A 20,779-nucleotide genomic window follows, 5' to 3' on the forward strand; every position below is an offset into this window, starting at 1 on the left:
AGACTGGTTGTATATCTCTCCCTGGCATGAGGAGAAGGTCAGAAGGTCAGTGAGCGCAGAAAGAGGAGACGAGAACCAGTAGCTAATATGCAGGGGACAGTGGTTGTGTGTGTGTGTGTGTGTGTGTGTGTGTGTGTGTGTGTGTGTGTGTGTGTGTGTGTGTGTGTGTGTGTGTGTGTGTGTGTGTGTGTGTGTGTGTGTGTGTGTGTGTGTGTGTGTGTGTGTGTGTGTGTGTGTGTGTGTGTGTGCGTGCGCGTGATCACTATGCTCCAGGCTCTCCATAGAGATGAATAGAAGAAACATCTCTATTTAATTCCGTCTGTGCGTTCACGGCCATTGAGGCAATGTAGCTAGCAAAATGTTCTTCTTCACAATTAGCTGTTCCCTCCTGATGACCCGGTTGGACATGACCCCCACAAGGGTAATCTGGAGAGATCAGCCAATGAAGTTGGAATTCCCACCCAGTTGACTACTTTAAAATGGTGGAAGCGCTCAATGGCGATGTCCATGCTAAAACACTGTTACATCGAAGTTGTGTCCTCTATCCATTTTTTTGATGAAGCTATCACTACTATGCAGTGTTAGTAGTCACAGCCAATCTCTCACACTTTGGTTCTGCATGGCTCTGTTTCCAAAATGGCTATGGCTGAGTCGCTGCCCGGGACCACCCATACGTAGAATGTATGCACACATGACTGTAAGTCGCTTTGGATAAAAGCGTCTGCTAAATGGCATATATTATTATTATAAGAGTGTCTGCTAAATGACTCAAATGTTATATGTACATTGCAGAATGCACACTGCCAAACGCAGTATTGGGAATCTCAGAAGAGCTTTCACCTCCTCCTCCTTTACAAGACACACTGTTCTCACATTGTCTTGTTCCTCTTTCTCATCTCAAAGGAGAGAGACAGACATTTTGATAAATTAATGATGAGTAAAAACGTTTTGTCTTATCAAAAAAAATATGTATATATATATATTCTTAATTTTTTTCTTGATCACATATTTTACTTGGGAACATTTAATGTGGTATTTTGTTATATTGCATTCTATATTCTATTTCAATTGCAGTTTTCAGTTTGTTTACGCCACTGCAAAAAAAAAGAAGAAGGAAACCTCCTTGTCTCGTGGTGACGTCACGCAAACAAGACTCTGAAACCGGAAGAGGAAATCACACCGTTATCTGTGGATGTTTATTTCAAATTGAAAGCAACAAAAAAAATATATATTTAAAAAGAATGAATCCTCCAATTATCAACTCTACTAATTCGGTGACAACTTCTACTAAAAGTAAGTTTCTGAAAAAAGGTGCTGTATGTTTTTAAAAAAACGTTTTACACATTTAGTTGTTAACGTTGCAATGCATCTCATTCGTAACGTGTTGAAGCTAGCCAAAGTCAGCAAAAGCTTAGCTTCACATCCTGACAATGCTTCGATTTCACTTTGCTATTGAAAATGCTCATGTTTTTTAAATGTATTTTTAGACTTGATAATGCCCGTTTTGATGTTAGATAGCTATGTCGCAAAGCAGACTGGTTTGGAAACCGAAACTTCTCTTGACTCTTGCTTAGTAGCTAACTAGCTAGCCTACTAGCTAGGTACTCCAACATTTATGTTGTTGTTGACAACAGTCAAGTGATAACTAGTACGATATTGTTGCCAAACATTCTAGCAGAAATGTGAGATATTCCAGATACTTTATAGCTAAGCACCATCAGCAGTCTGCATGCTTCACACTTTTGCAGCCAGGAATTAAGACGCACCTGTTTCCTGTAATTCAGTGTCATTTGGTTCAGGGCAACAAATCTAGTAATATCAGCTAGTACCACTGTACCAGTCTCTACTGTATAAACCTAGCTACTGTACATGTCGATAAGGTGTTACCACAGTCAGTCGGCCATCTTGTTTTGAACATTTGCCGTACTGTAACTGTACTCTTTCCTGCAGGAAAGCGAGAGGCCGAGCGCTCCGTCAACTGGACAGTGGAAGAGACCCAGGTGTTGCTGTGTGCCTGGAGTGACGAGCGAGTGCAGAAGAGCCTGGCGGAGAATGTCCGTAACCGCCATGTTTTCAAACACCTGTCAACCCGCATGTGTGACCTGGGCTTCTCCCGCAGTCCCCACCAGTGCCGGCTCCGCGTCAAGACCCTCAAGGCCAACTATGTCAGAGCCAAGCTGCTGATGAGCGTGGATGACTCCCAACCCTGCAGTTTCAGGTACTACTCTGAGATGGATGCTGTGCTGGGGAGAAATCGCGCTATGGAAGGGACTGGAGGAGGGCGGCATTTTGGATCTTCCGAAGGCATAGGAGGATTATTAGGAGGGTGCCATTTTGGTTCTGAATTGATCGCAGAAACAGGGCGCTATTTGGGATCTGAAGGGATTGGAAGACTAGGAGGAGGATGCAATTTTGTATCTTCGGAAGGGACGGCAGGACGGAACTCACGGTATATGGTGTCTGAGATGAAGGTGGAGGAGGACAGGGAGGCAGACGACACAGACGACTACGAGTTCAACGATGTAGGAATCACCACTCGGTCACTGGTTGGCCCGGGTGGAAGACGCCATGATGCTTTTCTAGAGCACAGCAACGACTATCATGAACCTGCTGGTATGTACTCTACTCTCTGTCTGACTCTCTCTCGGTCGGTCACACTTTCTGCTATCAATGCCACTGATTATAATTATATCATCAAAGGTAGACTCAGCAAGATGTTATCAAATCAAATTTTATAGTAGATGGTATCGAGTATATACATATGAGATGAGTAATGTAGGGTATATAAACATTATATTAAGTGGCATTGTTTAAAGTGGCTAGTATTACAGTTCTTACATCAATTTTTCCATTATTAAAGTGGCTGGAGTTGGGTCAGTGTCAATGACAGTGTGTTGGCAGCAGCCACTCAATGTTAGTGGTGGCTGTTTAACAGTCTGATGGCCTTGAGATAGAAGCTGTTTTTCAGTCTCTCGGTCCCAGCTTTGATGCACCTGTACTGAACTCGCCTTCTGGGTGATAGCGGGGTGAACAGGCAGTGGCTCGGGTGGTTGTTGTCCTTGATGATCTTTATGGCCTTCCTGTGACATTGGGTGGTGTAGGTGTCCTGGAGGGCAGGTCGTTTTCCCCCGGTGATGCGTTGTGCACACCTCACTACCCTCTGGAGAGCCTTACGGTTGAGGGCGGAGCAGTTGCCGTACCAGGCGGTGATACAGCCCGACATGATGCTCTCGATTATGCGTCTGTAAAAGTTTGAGTGCTTTTGGTGACAAGCCGAATTTCTTCAGCCTCCTGAGGTTGAAGAGGCGCTGCTGTGCCTTCTTCACCACGCTTTCTGCGTGGGTTGACCAATTCAGTTTGTCTGTGATGTGTACGCCGAGGAACTTGAAACTTACTACCCTCTCCACTACTGTTCCATCGATGTGGATAGGGAGTGTTCCCTCTGCTGTTTCCTGAAGTCCACAATCATCTCCTTTGTTTTGTTAACGTTGAGTGTGAGGTTATTTTCCTGACACCACACTCCGAGGGCCCTCACCTCCTCCCTGTAGGCCATCTCGTCATTGTTGGTAATCAAGCCTACCACTAGTGTCGTCTGCAAACTTGATGATTGAGTTGGAGGCGTGCATGGCCACACAGTCGTGGGTGAACAGGGAGTACAGGAGAGCGCTCAGAACGCACCCTTGTGGGCCCCCAGTGTTGAGGATCAGCGGGGTGGAGATGTTGTTACCTACCCTCACCACCTGGGGGCGGCCCGTCAGGAAGTCCAGTACCCAGTTGCACAGGGCGGGGTCGAGACTCAGGGTCTCGAGCTTGATGACGAGTTTGGAGGGTACTATGGTGTTGAATGCCGAGCTGTAGTCGATGAACAGCATTCTCACATAGGTATTCCTCTTGTCCAGGTGGGTTAGGGCAGTGTGCAGTGTGGTTGCGATTGCATCGTCTGTGGACCTATTTGGGCGGTAAGCAAATTGGAGTGGGTCTAGTGTGTCAGGTAGGGTGGAGGTGATATGGGCCTTGACTAGTCTCTCAAAGCACTTCATGATGACGCAAGTGAGTGCTACGGTGCGATAGTAATTTAGCTCAGTTACCTTAGCTTTCTTGGGAACAGGAACAACGGTGGCCCTCTTGAAGCATGTGGGAACAGCAGACTGGATTGATTGAATATGTCCGTAAACACACCAGCCAGCTGGTCTGCGCATGCTCTGGGGATGCTGTCTTTTACCTAGTCAGGGATTTGGTCTAGCATCCTTTCGGTTACTGGCCCAACGCTCTAACCACTAGGTTACCTGCGATCTCTACACTCTAACCACTAGGTTACCTGCCATCTGTACACTCTAACCACTAGGTTACCTGCTGCTCCGAGTGTGCGGTGGTACGAGGTAATTGAGGTAGATATGTACATACAACTAGAAATAGTGACCGATGATAAACAGTAGCAGCAGTGTATGTGATGAGTCATTAAATGTGCAAAAAGGATCGATGCCAATATTTGTTTAACCTTTTGTTTACGGGGCAGTGTTTTCACGTCCGGATGAAATGCATACCCAAATTCAACTGCCTGCTACTCATCCCCAGAAGATAAGATATGCATATTATTAGTATATTTTGGTAGAAAACACTCTGAAGTTTCTAAAACTGTTTGAATCATGTCTGTGAGTATAACAGAACTTATTTAGCAGGCCAAACCCGAAGACAAACCATCCAGATTTTTTTTTGTTGTTGAGGTCATTCTCTTTTCAATGGATTTTCATCCAGATTTCTAAGGAACCTTCTTGCAGTTGATATTGTCACCAGTCTTTAGAAATTGGTTGAGGTTATTCCTTTGTGTAATGAAGAAGTACGGCCATCTTGAATGAGGGTCACTTGAAGTGTACTGTTAGATAGAGGAGGAGGAGGAGCGTGACCAGAAAGCTTCAGTTTGTTTTCCTCAGATCATCCCGTCTTCAATTTTATCGATTATTTACGTTAAAAAGATACCTAAAGTTGTATTACAAAAGTAGTTTGAAATGTTTTGGCAAAGTTTACAGGTAACTTTTGAGAGATTTTGTAGCGACGTTGCGCAAGTTGGAACCGGTGTTTTTCTGGATCAAACGCACCAAATAAATGGACATCGACGGAGTTACATTTGTGATGTTTATGGGACATATTGGACAACAGAAGAAGCTTCGTCAAAGGTTATAATTATATTTTTATTTCTGCGTTTTGTGTCGCGCCTGCAGGGTTGAAATATGCTTTCTCTTTGTTTACTGTTGTACTATCATCAGATAATAGCATCGTTTGCTTTCGCTGGAAAGCCTTTTTGAAATCTGACATGTCGGCTGGATTCACAACAAGTGTAGCTTTAATTTGCTATCTTGCATGTGTGATTTAATGAAAGTTTGATTTTTATAGTAATTTATTTGAATTTGGCGCTCTGCATTTTCCCTGGCTTTTGCCCAAGTGGCTTTTGAGGTGAACTATTATGGGGTCCTGCTGGTTCCAGGTGCGTCGTTGTTCAGGGCAGAACGACAGATTGTTACCTTGTCAGCTCGGGGATTCGATCTTGCAACATTTCGGTTACTAGTCCAACGTTCTAAACACTAGGTTACCTGCCGGCTCTACACTCTAACCAGTAGGTTACCTGCCATCTCTACACTCTAACCACTAGGTTACCTGCCGCCCCTACGCTCTAACCACTAGGTTACCTGCCGTCCCTACACTCTAGCCACTAGGTTACCTGCCGCCCCTACACTCTAGCCACTAGGTTACCTGCCGCCCCTACACTCTAGCCACTAGGTTACCTGCCGCCCCTACACTCTAGCCACTAGGTTACCTGCCGCCTCTACACTCTAACCACTAGGTTACCTGCCGCCCCTACGCTCTAACCACTAGGTTACCTGCCGCCCCTACGCTCTAACCACTAGGTTACTTGCCGTCCCTATACTCTAGCCACTAGGTTACCTGCCGTCCCTACACTCTAACCACTAGGTTACCTGCCGCCTCTAGCCACTAGGTTACCTGCTGCCCCTACACTCTAGCCACTAGGTTACCTGCCGCCCCTACGCTCTAACCACTAGGTTACTTGCCGTCCCTATACTCTAGCCACTAGGTTACCTGCCGTCCCGATACTCTAGCCACTAGGTTACCTGCCGTCCCTACATTCTAGCCACTAGGTTACCTGCCGCCCCTACACTCTAGCCACTAGGTTACCTGCCGCCCCTACACTCTAACCACTAGGTTACCTGTCGTCCCTATACTCTAGCCACTAGGTTACCTGCCGCCCCTACACTCTAACCACTAGGTTACCTGCCGCCCCTACACTCTAGCCACTAGGTTACCTGCCGCCCCTACACTAACCACTAGGTTACCTGTCGTCCCGATACTCTAGCCACTAGACTACCTGCCGCCCCTACACTCTAACCACTAGGTTACCTGTCGTCCCGATACTCTAGCCACTAGACTACCTGCCGCCCCTACACTCTAACCACTAGGTTACCTGCCACCCCTACACTCTAACCACTAGGTTACCTACCGCCCCTACACTCTAACCACTAGGTTACCTACCGCCCCTACACTCTAACCACTAGATTACCTGCCGCCCCTCCACTCTAACCACTAGGTTACCTGCCGCCCCTACACTCTAACCACTAGGTTACCTGCCGCCCCTACACTCTAACCACTAGGTTACCTGCCGCCTCTACACTCTAACCACTAGGTTACCTGCCGCCCCTCCACTCTAACCACTAGGTTACCTGCTGCCCCTCCACTCTAACCACTAGGTTACCTGCCGCCCCTCCACTCTAACCACTAGGTTACCTGCCGCCCCTACACTCTAACCACTAGGTTACCTGCCGCCCCTCCACTCTAACCACTAGGTTACCTGCCGCCCCTCCACTCTAACCACTAGGTTACCTGCCGCCCCTACACTCTAACCACTAGGTTACCTGCCGCCCCTACACTCTAACCACTAGGTTACCTGCCGCCCCTACACTCTAACCACTAGGTTACCTGCCGCCCCTACACTCTAACCACTAGGTTACCTACCGCCTCTACACTCTAACCACTAGGTTACCTGCCGCCCCTACACTCTAACCACTAGGTTACCTACCGCCCCTACACTCTAACCACTAGGTAACCTGCCGCCCCTACACTCTAACCACTAGGTAACCTGCCGCCCCTACACTCTAACCACTAGGTTACCTACCGCCCCTACACTCTAACCACTAGGTTACCTGCCGCCCCTACACTCTAACCACTAGGTAACCTGCCGCCCCTACACTCTAACCACTAGGTAACCTGCCGCCCTCCACTCTAACCACTAGGTTACCTGCCGTCCCTACACTCTAACCACTAGGTAACCTGCCGCCCCTACACTCTAACCACTAGGTTACCTACCGCCCTACACTCTAACCACTAGGTTACCTGCCGCCCCTACACTCTAACCACTAGGTTACCTGCCGCCCCTACACTCTAACCACTAGGTAACCTGCCGCCCCTACACTCTAACCACTAGGTAACCTGCCGCCCCTCCACTCTAACCACTAGGTAACCTGCCGCCTCTACACTCTAACCACTAGGTTACCTACCGCCCCTACACTCTAACCACTAGGTAACCTGCCGCCTCTACACTCTAACCACTAGGTTACCTACCGCCCTACACTCTAACCACTAGGTAACCTGCCGCCTCTACACTCTAACCACTAGGTTACCTACCGCCCCTACACTCTAACCACTAGGTTACCTGCCGCCCCTCCACTCTAACCACTAGGTTACCTGCCGCCCCTACACTCTAACCACTAGGTTACCTGCCGCCCCTACACTCTAACCACTAGGTTACCTGCCGCCCCTACACTCTAACCACTAGGTTACCTGCCGCCCCTACACTCTAACCACTAGGTTACCTGCCGCCCCTCCACTCTAACCACTAGGTTACCTGCCGCCCCTACACTCTAACCACTAGGTTACCTGCCGCCCCTACACTCTAACCACTAGGCTACCTGCCGCCCCTACACTCTAACCACTAGGCTACCTGCCGCCCCTACACTCTAACCACTAGGTTACCTGCCGCCCCTCCACTCTAACCACTAGGTTACCTGCCGCCCCTACACTCTAACCACTAGGCTACCCTACCACCTCTACACTCTAACCACTAGGTTACCTGCCGCCCCTACACTCTAACCACTAGGTAACCTGCCGCCCTACACTCTAACCACTAGGTAACCTGCCGCCCCTACACTCTAACCACTAGGTTACCTGCCGCCCCTACACTCTAACCACTAGGTAACCTGCCGCCCCTACACTCTAACCACTAGGTTACCTGCCGCCCCTACACTCTAACCACTAGGTTACCTGCCGCCCCTCCACTCTAACCACTAGGTTACCTGCCGCCCCTACACTCTAACCACTAGGTTACCTGCCGCCCCTACACTCTAACCACTAGGCTACCTGCCGCCCCTACACTCTAACCACTAGGCTACCTGCCGCCCCTACACTCTAACCACTAGGTTACCTGCCGCCCCTACACTCTAACCACTAGGTTACCTGCCGCCCCTACACTCTAACCACTAGGCTACCCTGCCACCTCTACACTCTAACCACTAGGTTACCTGCCGCCCCTACACTCTAACCACTAGGCTACCCTGCCGCCTCTACACTCTAACCACTAGGCTACCTGCCGCCCCTACACTCTAACCACTAGGTTACCTGCCGCCTCTACACTCTAACCACTAGGATACCTGCCGCCCCTACACTCTAACCACTAGGCTACCCTGCCGCCTCTACACTCTAACCACTAGGTTACCTGCCGCCCCTACACTCTAACCACTAGGTTACCTGCCGCCCCTACACTCTAACCACTAGGTTACCTGCCGCCCCTACACTCTAACCACTAGGTTACCTGCCGCCCCTCCACTCTAACCACTAGGTTACCTGCCGCCCCTACACTCTAACCACTAGGTTACCTACCGCCCCTCCACTCTAACCACTAGGTTACCTACCGCCCCTCCACTCTAACCACTAGGTTACCTGCCGCCTCTACACTCTAACCACTAGGTTACCTGCCACCTCTACACTCTAACCACTAGGTTACCTGCCACCTCTACACTCTAACCACTAGGTTACCTACCGCCCTCCACTCTAACCACTAGGTTACCTGCCGCCCTCTACACTCTAACCACTAGGTAACCTGCCTCCTCTACACTCTAACCACTAGGTTACCTGCCGCCTCTACACTCTAACCACTAGGTTACCTGCCACCTCTACACTCTAACCACTAGGTTACCTGCCACCTCTACACTCTAACCACTAGGTTACCTACCGCCCCTCCACTCTAACCACTAGGTTACCTGCCGCCTCTACACTCTAACCACTAGGTAACCTGCCTCCTCTACACTCTAACCACTAGGCTACCTGCCGCCCCTACACTCTAACCACTAGGCTACCCTGCCGCCTCTACACTCTAACCACTAGGCTACCTGCCGCCCCTACACTCTAACCACTAGGTTACCTGCCGCCTCTACACTCTAACCACTAGGTTACCTGCCGCCCCTACACTCTAACCACTAGGCTACCCTGCCGCCTCTACACTCTAACCACTAGGTTACCTGCCGCCCCTACACTCTAACCACTAGGTTACCTGCCGCCCCTACACTCTAACCACTAGGTTACCTGCCACCCCTACAATCTAACCACTAGGTTACCTGCCGCCCCTACACTCTAACCACTAGGTTACCTGCCGCCCTACACTCTAACCACTAGGTTACCTACCGCCCTCCACTCTAACCACTAGGTTACCTACCGCCCCTCCACTCTAACCACTAGGTTACCTGCCGCCCCTACACTCTAACCATATAATAATAGTTTATCAAAAATGTTAAACTTCTGATCTGCCTCATCGCTGTTAATTGGGGGTGTAGCCGTAGGCTACTGGTTGTATATCCCAGAGTTGGTTTAGAATAGGCTATTTCTTTCTCACACAGAATGACAAGCTGACCAATAGAAAAGGTCCATTTTTTTAGACTAGGCCTAGGATATAGGCTTTATCACATTTCTTCTCCCTTCTTTGGACAGGAAAATGTTAGCCTTTTATAAACCCATTTCATGCAATTCTACTACGCTTTATATATGTTGTGTGTGTGTGTGTGTGTGTGTGTGTGTGTGTGTGTGTGTGTGTGTGTGTGCGCGTCAAACCTACTCATTCCAGGGTTCTTCTTTATTTTCTACTATTTTCTACATTGTAGAATAATACTGAAGACATCAACACTATGAAATAACACATATGGAATCATGTAGTAACCCAAAAAAATGCTAAACAATTTAAAATATAGTTTATACAATCAGTTGTGTTGTGACAAGGTACGGGTGATATACTGAAGAAAGCCCTATTTGAGAAAATACCATTTTGGCAAAACAGCTCAAATAAGCAAAGAGATATGACAGTCCATCATTACTCTAAGACATGAAGGTCAGTCCATCATTACTTTAAGACATGAAGGTCAGTCCATCATTACTTTAAGACATGAAGGTCTGTCCATCATTACTTTAAGACATGAAGGTCAGTCCATCATTACTTTAAGACATGAAGGTCAGTCCATCATTACTTTAAGACATGAAGGTCTGTCCATCATTACTTTAAGACATGAAGGTCTGTCCATCATTACTCTAAGACATGAAGGTCAGTCCATCATTACTTTAAGACATGAAGGTCAGTCCATCATTACTTTAAGACATGAAGGTCTGTCCATCATTACTTTAAGACATGAAGGTCAGTCCATCATTACTTTAAGACATGAAGGTCAGTCCATCATTACTCTAAGACATGAAGGTCAGTCCATCATTACTTTAAGACATGAAGGTCAGTCCATCATTACTTTAAGACATGAAGGTCAGTCCATCATTACTTTAAGACATGAAGGTCAGTCCATCATTACTTTAAGACATGAAGGTCAGTCCATCATTACTTTAAGACATGAAGGTCAGTCCATCATTACTTTAAGACATGAAGGTCAGTCCATCATTACTTTAAGACATGAAGGTCAGTCCATCATTACTTTAATACATGAAGGTCAGTCCATCATTACTTTAAGACATGAAGGTCAGTCCATCATTACTGTAAGACATGAAGGTCAGTCCATCATTACTTTAAGACATGAAGGTCAGTCCATCATTACTTTAAGACATGAAGGTCAGTCCATCATTACTTTAATACATGAAGGTCAGTCCATCATTACTTTAAGGCATGAAGGTCAGTCCATCATTACTTTAAGACATGAAGGTCAGTCAATCCGAAAAGGAACTTTTACGTTTTTTTTTTTTTTTTTTTTTTTTTTGAAACCTTTATTTAACTAGGCAAGTCAGTTAAGAACACATTCTTATTTTCAATGACGGCTTAGGAACAGTGAACCACATATTTGTACCATGTCTGCTCGGGGTTTGAACTTGTAACCTTCCGGTTACTAGTCCAACGCTCTAACCACTAGGCTACCCTGCCGCACCGTTTCTTCAAGTTACAAAAACCATCAAGCGCTATGATGAAACTGGCTCGTGAGGACCGCCACAAGAAAGGAAGATCCAGAGTTACCTCTGCTGCAGGGGATAAGTTCATTAGAGTTAACTGGCTCTTGTGAGGACCGCCACAAGAAAGGACCACTCAATTGTTAGCTCTGCTACAGAGGATAAGTTCATTAGTTACCATCCTCAGAAAATTGCAGCCCAAATAAATGCTTCACAGAGTTCAAGTAACAGACATCTCAACATCAACTGTTCAGAAGAGACCTTGTGAATCAGGCCTTCATGGTTGAATTTCAGCAAAGAAACCACTACTAAAGGACACCGATAAGAAGAGGAGACTTGCTTGGGCCAAGAAACATGAGCAATGGACATTAGACTGGTGGAAATCTTTCCTTTGGTCTGATGAGTCCATATTTGAGATTTTTGGTTCCAACCGCCGTGTCTTTATGAGACGCAGAGTAGGTGAACGGATGATCTCTGCGTGTGTGGTTCCCACCGTGAAGCATGGAGGAGGAGGTATGGGGGTGCTTTGCTGGTGACCCTGTCTGTGAATTATTTAGAATTTAAGGCACACTTTACCAGCATGGCTACCACATAATTTTGCAGTGATACGCCATCCCATCTGGTTTACACTTAGTGGGACTGTCATTTGTTTTTCAACATAACAATGACCCCACACACATCCAGGCTGTGTAAGGGCTATTTGAAGAAGAAGAAGGAGAGTGATGGAGTGCTGTATCAGATGACCTGGCCTCCACACTCACCTGACCTCAACCCAATTGGGATGAGTTGGACCGCAGAGTGAAGAAAAAGCAGCCAACAAGTGCTCAGCATATGTGGGAACTTCTTCAAGACCGTTGGACAAGCATTTCAGGTGAAGCTGGTTGATAGAATGCCCAGAGTGTGCAAAGCTGTCATCAAGGCAAAGGGAGGCAACTTTGAAGAATTTAAAGTATATAAATATATTTTGATTGGTTTAACACTATTATGTAGATGTATATTGTGAATGGCCATAAGCTTTAAAAAAAAGGGAAAAAAGTGAGGCCATATTGCATGTGAAGCGCTCACACAGTGACTTCAGAAAGGACCTGTTTTGCAACAGAAGTTGAATGCCTCAAGGATGAGAAGGCACGGCACCACATCGGACACACAACTGGCTTTCAGTTTGAAGTTGTGGATTGTAAACGGCTCCAACAACTGCACAAGCTGTTCTAGCTTGGCCCCCCAGTCACGCTCCGTGCTCGTCCTCGGATTTCTTCCCTGTTAGCTGGTGATAGTGATGCACAAGCTGTTCTAGCTTGGCCCCCCCAGTCACGCTCTGTGCTCGTCCTCGGATTTCTTCCCTGTTAGCTGGTGATAGTGATGCACAAGCTGTTCTAGCTTGGCCCCCCCAGTCACGCTCTGTGCTCGTCCTCGGATTTCTTCCCTGTTAGCTGGTGATAGTGATGCACAAGCTGTTCTAGCTTGGCCCCCCAGTCACGCTCCGTGCTCGTCCTCGGATTTCTTCCCTGTTAGCTGGTGATAGTGATGCACAAGCTGTTCTAGCTTGGCCCCCCAGTCACGCTCCGTGCTCGTCCTCGGATTTCTTCCCTGTTAGCTGGTGATAGTGATGCACAAGCTGTTCTAGCTTGGCCCCCCAGTCACGCTCCGTGCTCGTCCTCGGATTTCTTCCCTGTTAGCTGGTGATAGTGATGCACAAGCTGTTCTAGCTTGGCCCCCCAGTCACGCTCCGTGCTCGTCCTCGGATTTCTTCCCTGTTAGCTGGTGATAGTGATGCACAAGCTAGGCCTATTGATTGGTGATAGTGATGCACAAGCTAGGCCTATTGATTGGTGATAGTGATGCACAAGCTAGGCCTATTGATTGGTGATAGTGATGCACAAGCTAGGCCTATTGATTGGTGACAGTGATGCACAAGCTAGGCCTATTGATTGGTGATAGTGATGCACAAGCTAGGCCTATTGATTGGTGAGAGTGATGCACAAGCTAGGCCTATTGATTGGTGATAGTGATGCACAAGCTAGGCATATTGATTGGTGATAGTGATGCACAAGCTAGGCATATTGATTGGTGATAGTGATGCACAAGCTAGGCCTATTGATTGGTGATAGTGATGCACAAGCTAGGCCTATTGATTGGTGATAGTGATGCACAAGCTAGGCCTATTGATTGGTGATAGTGATGCACAAGCTAGGCCTATTGATTGGTGATAGTGATGCACAAGCTAGGCCTATTGATTGGTGATAGTGATGCACAAGCTAGGCCTATTGATTGGTGATAGTGATGCACAAGCTAGGCCTATTGATTGGTGATAGTGATGCACAAGCTAGGCCTATTGATTGGTGATAGTGATGCACAAGCTAGGCCTATTGATTGGTGATAGTGATGCACAAGCTAGGCCTATTGATTGGTGATAGTGATGCACAAGCTAGGCCTATTGATTGGTGATAGTGATGCACAAGCTAGGCCTATTGATTGGTGATAGTGATGCACAAGCTAGGCCTATTGATTGGTGATAGTGATGCACAAGCTAGGCCTATTGATTGGTGATAGTGATGCACAAGCTAGGCCTATTGATTGGTGAAAGTGATGCACAAGCTAGGCCTATTTGAAACATTGCTATTTCCTGGCAACATTTACCCACCAGATTCAGAAGCTTAAACTTTTTTGATTTTTGCCGAAAGTTTTTAGACTAAGAAAAACTAAACAATTTTCTTTCCATTTTTTTTGCAGTCCAAAATATTAGTTTCAGTAGAGTTTGTTTTTCAAGTGTTTTTTTATAGATATTTTTATTTTGTTAAATAGTTTTTCCAATTTTCGTTTCTTGTTTTCATTTACTATAATAACCTTGCAATTTGGGTAAACTGTTGATTCTACATTGTAGAATAATAGTGAAGACATCAAATCTATGAAATAAAACATATGGAATCATGTAGTAACCAAAAAAGTGTTAAACAAATTGCTCAATGTTGTGGTAATAAAACTTTATCAAAATCAGAATATCTGATTAATTAATCTATTTAATCTCTTGCATTGCAGTTCATCCATTGGAGGGTGACCGCAGCTCCAGGTCAACACCCTCCAGGTCAACACCGCCACCACCCCAGCCTGCTTCCCATTTTTCTCCACCCCCAGACCATTACCCCAACCTGGGCAGTGGTATCACCATTGCCTCCACCCAGCCCCTAGAGCCTGTGTTGAAGCACTTGGCAGACTGCTTCCAGAGACTGGTCTCAGAGTCCCGGGGTCTGATGGTACAGCTGGAGGGTCAGAGGCAGGAGCAGGTCAGAGACTAATAGATAGATATGTGTATCTAAACAGGGCATTCAGAAAGTATTCAGACCCCTTGACTTTTCCACATTTTGTTACGTTACAGCCTTGTTCTAAAATGGATCAAATTTAATCCTCATCAATTTACACACGATAACCCATAATGACATCACAATACCCCACAATGACATCACAATACCCCACAATGACATCACAATACCCCACAATGACATCACAATACCCCACAATGACAAAAAATAATAATACCTTATTTAAGTATTCAGATTCTTTGCTATGAGAATCGAAATTGAGCTCCGGTGCATCCTGTTGCCATTGATCATCCTTGAGTTGTTTCTACAACTTGATTGGAGTACAACTGTGGTAAATGTAATTGATTGGACATGATTTGGGAAGGCACACTCCTGTCTATATAATGTCCCACAGTTGGCAGTGCATGTCAGAGCAAAAATCCAAGCCACGAGGTCGAAGGAATTGTCCGTAGAGTTCCGAGAGAGGATTGTGCCCGGGGCACAGATTTGGGGAAGGCTACCAAAACAAATCTGCAGCATTGAAGGTCCCCAAGAATACAGGGGCCTCCATCATTCTTAAATGGAAGAAGTTTAGAACCATCAAGACTCTTCCTAGAGCTGGCCGCCCGGCCAAACTAAGCATTTGGGGGAGAATGGCCTTGGTCAGGGAGGTGACTAAGAACCAGATGGTCACTCTGACAGAGCTCCAGAGTTCCTCTTTGGAGATGGGAGAACCTTCCAGATGGGCAGCCATCTCTGCAGCCCTTCACCAATCATGCCTTTATGGTATTGACCAGACGGAAGCCACTCCTCAGTAAAAGGCATGACAGCCCTATTAGTTTTCCAAAAGGCACCTAAAGACTCAGACCACAAGACACAAGATTCTCTGGTCTGATGAAACCAAGATTGAACTCTTTGGCCTGAATGCCAAGCGTCACATCTGGAGGAAACCTGGCACCATCCCTACAGTGAAGCATGGTGGTGGCAGCATCATGCTGTGGGGATGTTTTTCAGGGACTGGGAGACTTGTCAGGATCGAAGGAAAGATGAACGGAGCAAAGTACAGAGAGACCCTTGATGAAAACCAGCTCGAGAGTGACCTGAAAATAGCTGTGCAGCGATGCTCCCCATCCAACCTGACAGAGCTTGAGAGGATCTGCAGAGAAGAATGGGAGAAACTCCCCAAATACAGGTGTGCCAAGCTTGTAGCGTCATACCCAAGACGACTTGAGGCTGTAATCGCTGCCAAAGGTGCTTCAACAAAGTACTGAGTAAAAGGTCTGAATACTGATGTAAATGTTATATTTCTATGAATCTGGTTTTCCTTTGTCATTATGGGGTATTGTGATGTCATTATGGGGTATTGTGATGTCATTATGGGGTATTGTGATGTCATTATGGGGTATTGTGTGTAGATTGATGAGGGGAAAGAAACGATTATGTAAAAGTGATATTCCCGTATGTATTTTTATATTTTTTTGCTAAAATTTCTAAAAACCCAATTTTTTTTATCTTTGTTATTGTGTGTAGATTGATGGAGGAAAATAATACATTTTAATCATTTTTCGAATAAGGCTATAACGTATCAAAATGTGGGGAAAGTCCAAGGGGTCTGAATACTTTCTGAACGCACCCTATATTATATGTGTTGTGTCCCAAATGACGCCCTGTAGTCCCATAGTTTATAGGGAATACCCTGTTACCTATGTAGTCCCATAGTTTATAGGGAATACCCTATTACCTATGTAGTCCCATAGTTTATAGGGAATACCCTATTACCTATGTAGTCCCATAGTTTATAGGGAATACCCTGTTACCTATGTAGTCCCATAGTTTATAGGGAATACCCTGTTACCTATGTAGTCCCATAGTTTATAGGGAATACCCTGTTACCTATGTAGTCCCATAGTTTATAGGGAATACCCTGTTACCTATGTAGTCCCATAGTTTATAGGGAATACCCTGTTACCTATGTAGTCCCATAGTTTATAGGGAATACCCTGTTACCTATGTAGTCCCATAGTTTATAGGAATACCCTGTTACCTATGTAGTCCCATAGTTTATAGGGAATACCCTGTTACCTATGTAGTCCCATAGTTTATAGGGAATACCCTGTTACCTATGTAGTCCCATAGTTTATAGGGAATACCCTGTTACCTATGTAGTCCCATAGTTTATAGGGAATACCCTGTTACCTATGTAGTCCCATAGTTTATAGGGAATACCCTGTTACCTATGTAGTCCCATAGTTTATAGGGAATACCCTGTTACCTATGTAGTCCCATAGTTTATAGGGAATACCCTGTTACCTATGTAGTCCCATAGTTTATAGGGAATACCCTGTTACCTATGTAGTCCCATAGTTTATAGGGAATACCCTGTTACCTATGTAGTCCCATAGTTTATAGGGAATACCCTGTTACCTATGTAGTCCCATAGTTTATAGGGAATACCCTGTTACCTATGTAGTCCCATAGTTTATAGGGAATACCCTGTTACCTATGTAGTCCCATAGTTTATAGGGAATACCCTGTTACCTATGTAGTCCCATAGTTTATAGGGAATACCCTGTTACCTATGTAGTCCCATAGTTTATAGGGAATACCCTGTTACCTATGTAGTCCCATAGTTTATAGGGAATACCCTGTTACCTATGTAGTCCCATAGTTTATAGGGAATACCCTGTTACCTATGTAGTCCCATAGTTTATAGGGAATACCCTGTTACCTATGTAGTCCCATAGTTTATAGGGAATACCCTGTTACCTATGTAGTCCCATAGTTTATAGGGAATACCCTGTTACCTATGTAGTCCCATAGTTTATAGGGAATACCCTGTTACCTATGTAGTCCCATAGTTTATAGGGAATACCCTGTTACCTATGTAGTCCCATAGTTTATAGGGAATACCCTGTTACCTATGTAGTCCCATAGTTTATAGGGAATACCCTGTTACCTATGTAGTCCCATAGTTTATAGGGAATACCCTGTTACCTATGTAGTCCCATAGTTTATAGGGAATACCCTGTTACCTATGTAGTCCCATAGTTTATAGGGAATACCCTGTTACCTATGTAGTCCCATAGTTTATAGGGAATACCCTGTTACCTATGTAGTCCCATAGTTTATAGGGAATACCCTGTTACCTATGTAGTCCCATAGTTTATAGGGAATACCCTGTTACCTATGTAGTCCCATAGTTTATAGGGAATACCCTGTTACCTATGTAGTCCCATAGTTTATAGGGTTACCTATGTAGTCCCATAGTTTATAGGGAATACCCTATTACCTATGTAGTCCCATAGTTTATAGGGAATACCCTGTTACCTATGTAGTCCCATAGTTTATAGGGAATACCCTGTTACCTATGTAGTCCCATAGTTTATAGGGAATACCCTATTACCTACAGTGGGGCAAAAAAGTACTTTGTCAGCCACCAATTGTGCAAGTTCTCCCACTTAAAATGATGAGGCCTGTAATTTTCATCATAGGTACACTTCAACTATGACAGACAAAATGAGAAAAAAAATCCAGAAAATCACATTGTAGGATTTTTAATGAATTTATTTGCAAATTATGGTGGAAAATAAGTATTTAGTCACCTATAAACAAGCAAGATATCTGGCTCTCACAGACCTGTAACTTCTTCTTTAAGAGGCTCCTCTGTCCTCCACTCATTACCTGTATTAATGCCACCTCTTTGAACTTGTTATCAGTTTAAAAGACTGTCCACAACCTCAAAACAGTCACACTCCAAACTCCACTATGGCCAAGACCAAAGAGCTGTCAAAGGACACCAGAAACAAAATTGTAGACCTGCACCAGGCTGGGAAGACTGAATCTGCAATAGGTAAGCAGCTTGGTTTGAAGAAATCAACTGTGGGAGCAATTATTAGGAAATGGAAGACATACAAGACCACTGATAATCTCCCTCGATCTGGGGCTCCATGCAAGATCTCACCCCGTGGGGTCAAAATGATCACAAGAACGGTGAGCAATTATCCCAGAACCACACGGGGGGACCTGGTGAATGACCTGCAGAGAGCTGGGACCAAAGTAACAAAGCCTACCATCAGTAACACACTACGCCAGGGACTCAAATCCTGCAGTGCCAGACGTGTCCCCCTACTTAGGCCAGTACATGTCCAGGCCCGTCTGAAGTTTGCTCGAGAGCATTTGGATGATCCAGAAGAAGATTGGGAGAATGTCATATGGTCTGATGAAACCAAAATATAACTTTTTGGTAAAGCTCAACTCGTCGTGTTTGGAGGACAACGAATGCTGCATGGGGGTGGGAACATCATGCTTTGGGGCAGTTTTTCTGCAAAGGGACCTGGACGACTGATCCGTGTAAAGGAAAGAGTGAATGGGGCCATGTATTGTGAGATTTTGAGTGGAATCCTCCTTCCATCAGCAAGGGCATTGAAGATGAAACGTGACTGGGTCTTTCAGCATGACAATGATCCCAAACACACCGCCCGGGCAACTAAGGAGTGGCTTCGTAAGAAGCATTTCAAGGTCCTGGAGTGGCCAAGCCAGTCTCCAGATCTCAACCCCATAGAAAATCTTTGGAGGGAGTTGAAAGTCTGTGTTGCCCAGCAACAGCCCCAAAACATCACTGCTCTAGAGGAGATATGCATGGAGGAATTGGCCAAAATACCAGCAACAGTGTGTGAAAACCTTGTGAAGACTTACAGAAAAAGTTTGACCTCTGTCATTGCCAACAAAGGGTATATAACAAAGTATTGAGATAAACTTTTGTTATTGACCAAATACTTATTTTCCACCATAATGTGCAAATAAATTCATTAAAAATCCTACAATGTGATTTTCTTGATTTTTTTTTCCCCCCCTCATTTTGTCTGTCATAGTTGAAGTGTACCTATGATGAAAATTACAGGCCTCTCATCTTGTTAAGTGGGAGAACCTGCACAATTGGTGGCTGACTAAATACTTTTTTTCCCCACTGTATGTGTAATATAAGCTGTACATCATAATGCTTTTGGTAGAAGACTCGGTGTCTAAACGTTCTCTCTCTGTCTCTTTGTCAGGCTCGCTGGCAGCAGGCCTTGCTCTCTCAGTGGCTGGAGAGAGAGGAGCTGAGGCAGAGGGAGGCGGCGGACAGGGAGGACCGGAGGGAGAAGGCCCGTATGGCGCATGAGATCAGGGTACTGACGCTCCTCAGTGGCCTGGCCCAGAACCAGCAGAGCCAGAAGCAGACACCACATCACAGCTGCAGCTGTTGCCACCAGTGTAGCAGGGTGGAGGCAGGAGGTGGGGCTGTTGCCGGGGCCTCGACCATCACCAGACATGATGATGGAACTGAGGACAGAGACCAGATGGAATCAGAGGCCTTATAGAAGAAAGGGTTGGATACAGACCTGGTGTGTGTGTGTGTGTGTGTGTGTGTGTGTGTGTGTGTGTGTGTGTGTGTGTGTGTGTGTGTGTGTGTAAGAACTCCATGCCTTTCAAAATGTATGTTTAACTTCTTGCTGGAGTGTTTGGCCTACATGAAATAAATGTGTTTTTTCATTAATTTGTTAATTGTTTAATTAATTAACTCTGACATTAAGGGTTCAACATCTGGAATTCAGTATTATTCTCTCAACCTTTTTATTTTATTTTTACAATAAATTTTTTATCGGTGAAGGTGTTCGATTTGGTTCTCTTGATCTGGTGTACGGAAACTCATCTGTTCTGTTTACTTTTGCTGACAGTTTTGGTTTCGTTTGATGCCTAATGAACACACCCCAAGAATGTATGGGTGTTCCTGTTGAAAAGGTCTATCGGTCTTCTCAGACACCCTGTTTTAGGAAGTCACCGTCATCAGGGCTACTGTCAACATCATCATCAGGGCTACTGTCAACATCATCATTAGGGCTACTGTCAACATCATCATTAGGGCTACTGTCAACATCATCATTAGGGCTACTGTCAACATCATCATTAGGGCTACTGTCAACATCATCATTAGGGCTACTGTCAACATCATC

At 45.6% G+C, this 20,779-nt stretch overlaps 1 protein-coding gene across 2 annotated transcripts; it reads left to right on the forward strand.

Moving 5' to 3' along the window:
* Positions 1–1,125: 1,125 nt before the first annotated feature.
* Positions 1,126–20,322, forward strand: LOC118377300 (uncharacterized). 2 transcript variants are annotated; one of them, XM_052460858.1, is made up of 4 exons: positions 1,126–1,293; positions 1,951–2,613; positions 14,527–14,771; positions 19,838–20,322. In XM_052460858.1, exons 1-4 carry the CDS (start codon positions 1,242–1,244, stop codon positions 20,144–20,146), a joined length of 1,269 nt encoding a protein of 422 aa, XP_052316818.1. In that variant the 5' UTR covers positions 1,126–1,241; the 3' UTR covers positions 20,147–20,322. The 2 variants fall into 2 exon arrangements, with proteins under 2 accessions (XP_052316818.1, XP_052316817.1); XM_052460857.1 differs by having other exon boundaries at positions 1,132–1,311.
* The last annotated feature ends 457 nt before the right edge of the window (positions 20,323–20,779 follow it).

This window comes from Oncorhynchus keta, chromosome 14, assembly GCF_023373465.1.
Source record: "Oncorhynchus keta strain PuntledgeMale-10-30-2019 chromosome 14, Oket_V2, whole genome shotgun sequence".
Lineage (NCBI taxonomy): Eukaryota > Metazoa > Chordata > Actinopteri > Salmoniformes > Salmonidae > Oncorhynchus > Oncorhynchus keta.

What these genes read in the sequence shown, in the direction of transcription:
- LOC118377300 (XM_052460857.1), top strand. Translation starts at nt 1,242, where the DNA reads ATGAATCCTCCAATTATCAACTCTACTAATTCGGTGACAACTTCTACT. An exon ending in CGACTATCATGAACCTGCTG is followed by an intron (nt 2,614 to 14,526) that starts GTATGTACTCTA and finishes CTTGCATTGCAG; the next exon opens with TTCATCCATTGGAGGGTGAC. An exon ending in AGGGTCAGAGGCAGGAGCAG is followed by an intron (nt 14,772 to 19,837) that starts GTCAGAGACTAA and finishes TCTCTTTGTCAG; the next exon opens with GCTCGCTGGCAGCAGGCCTT.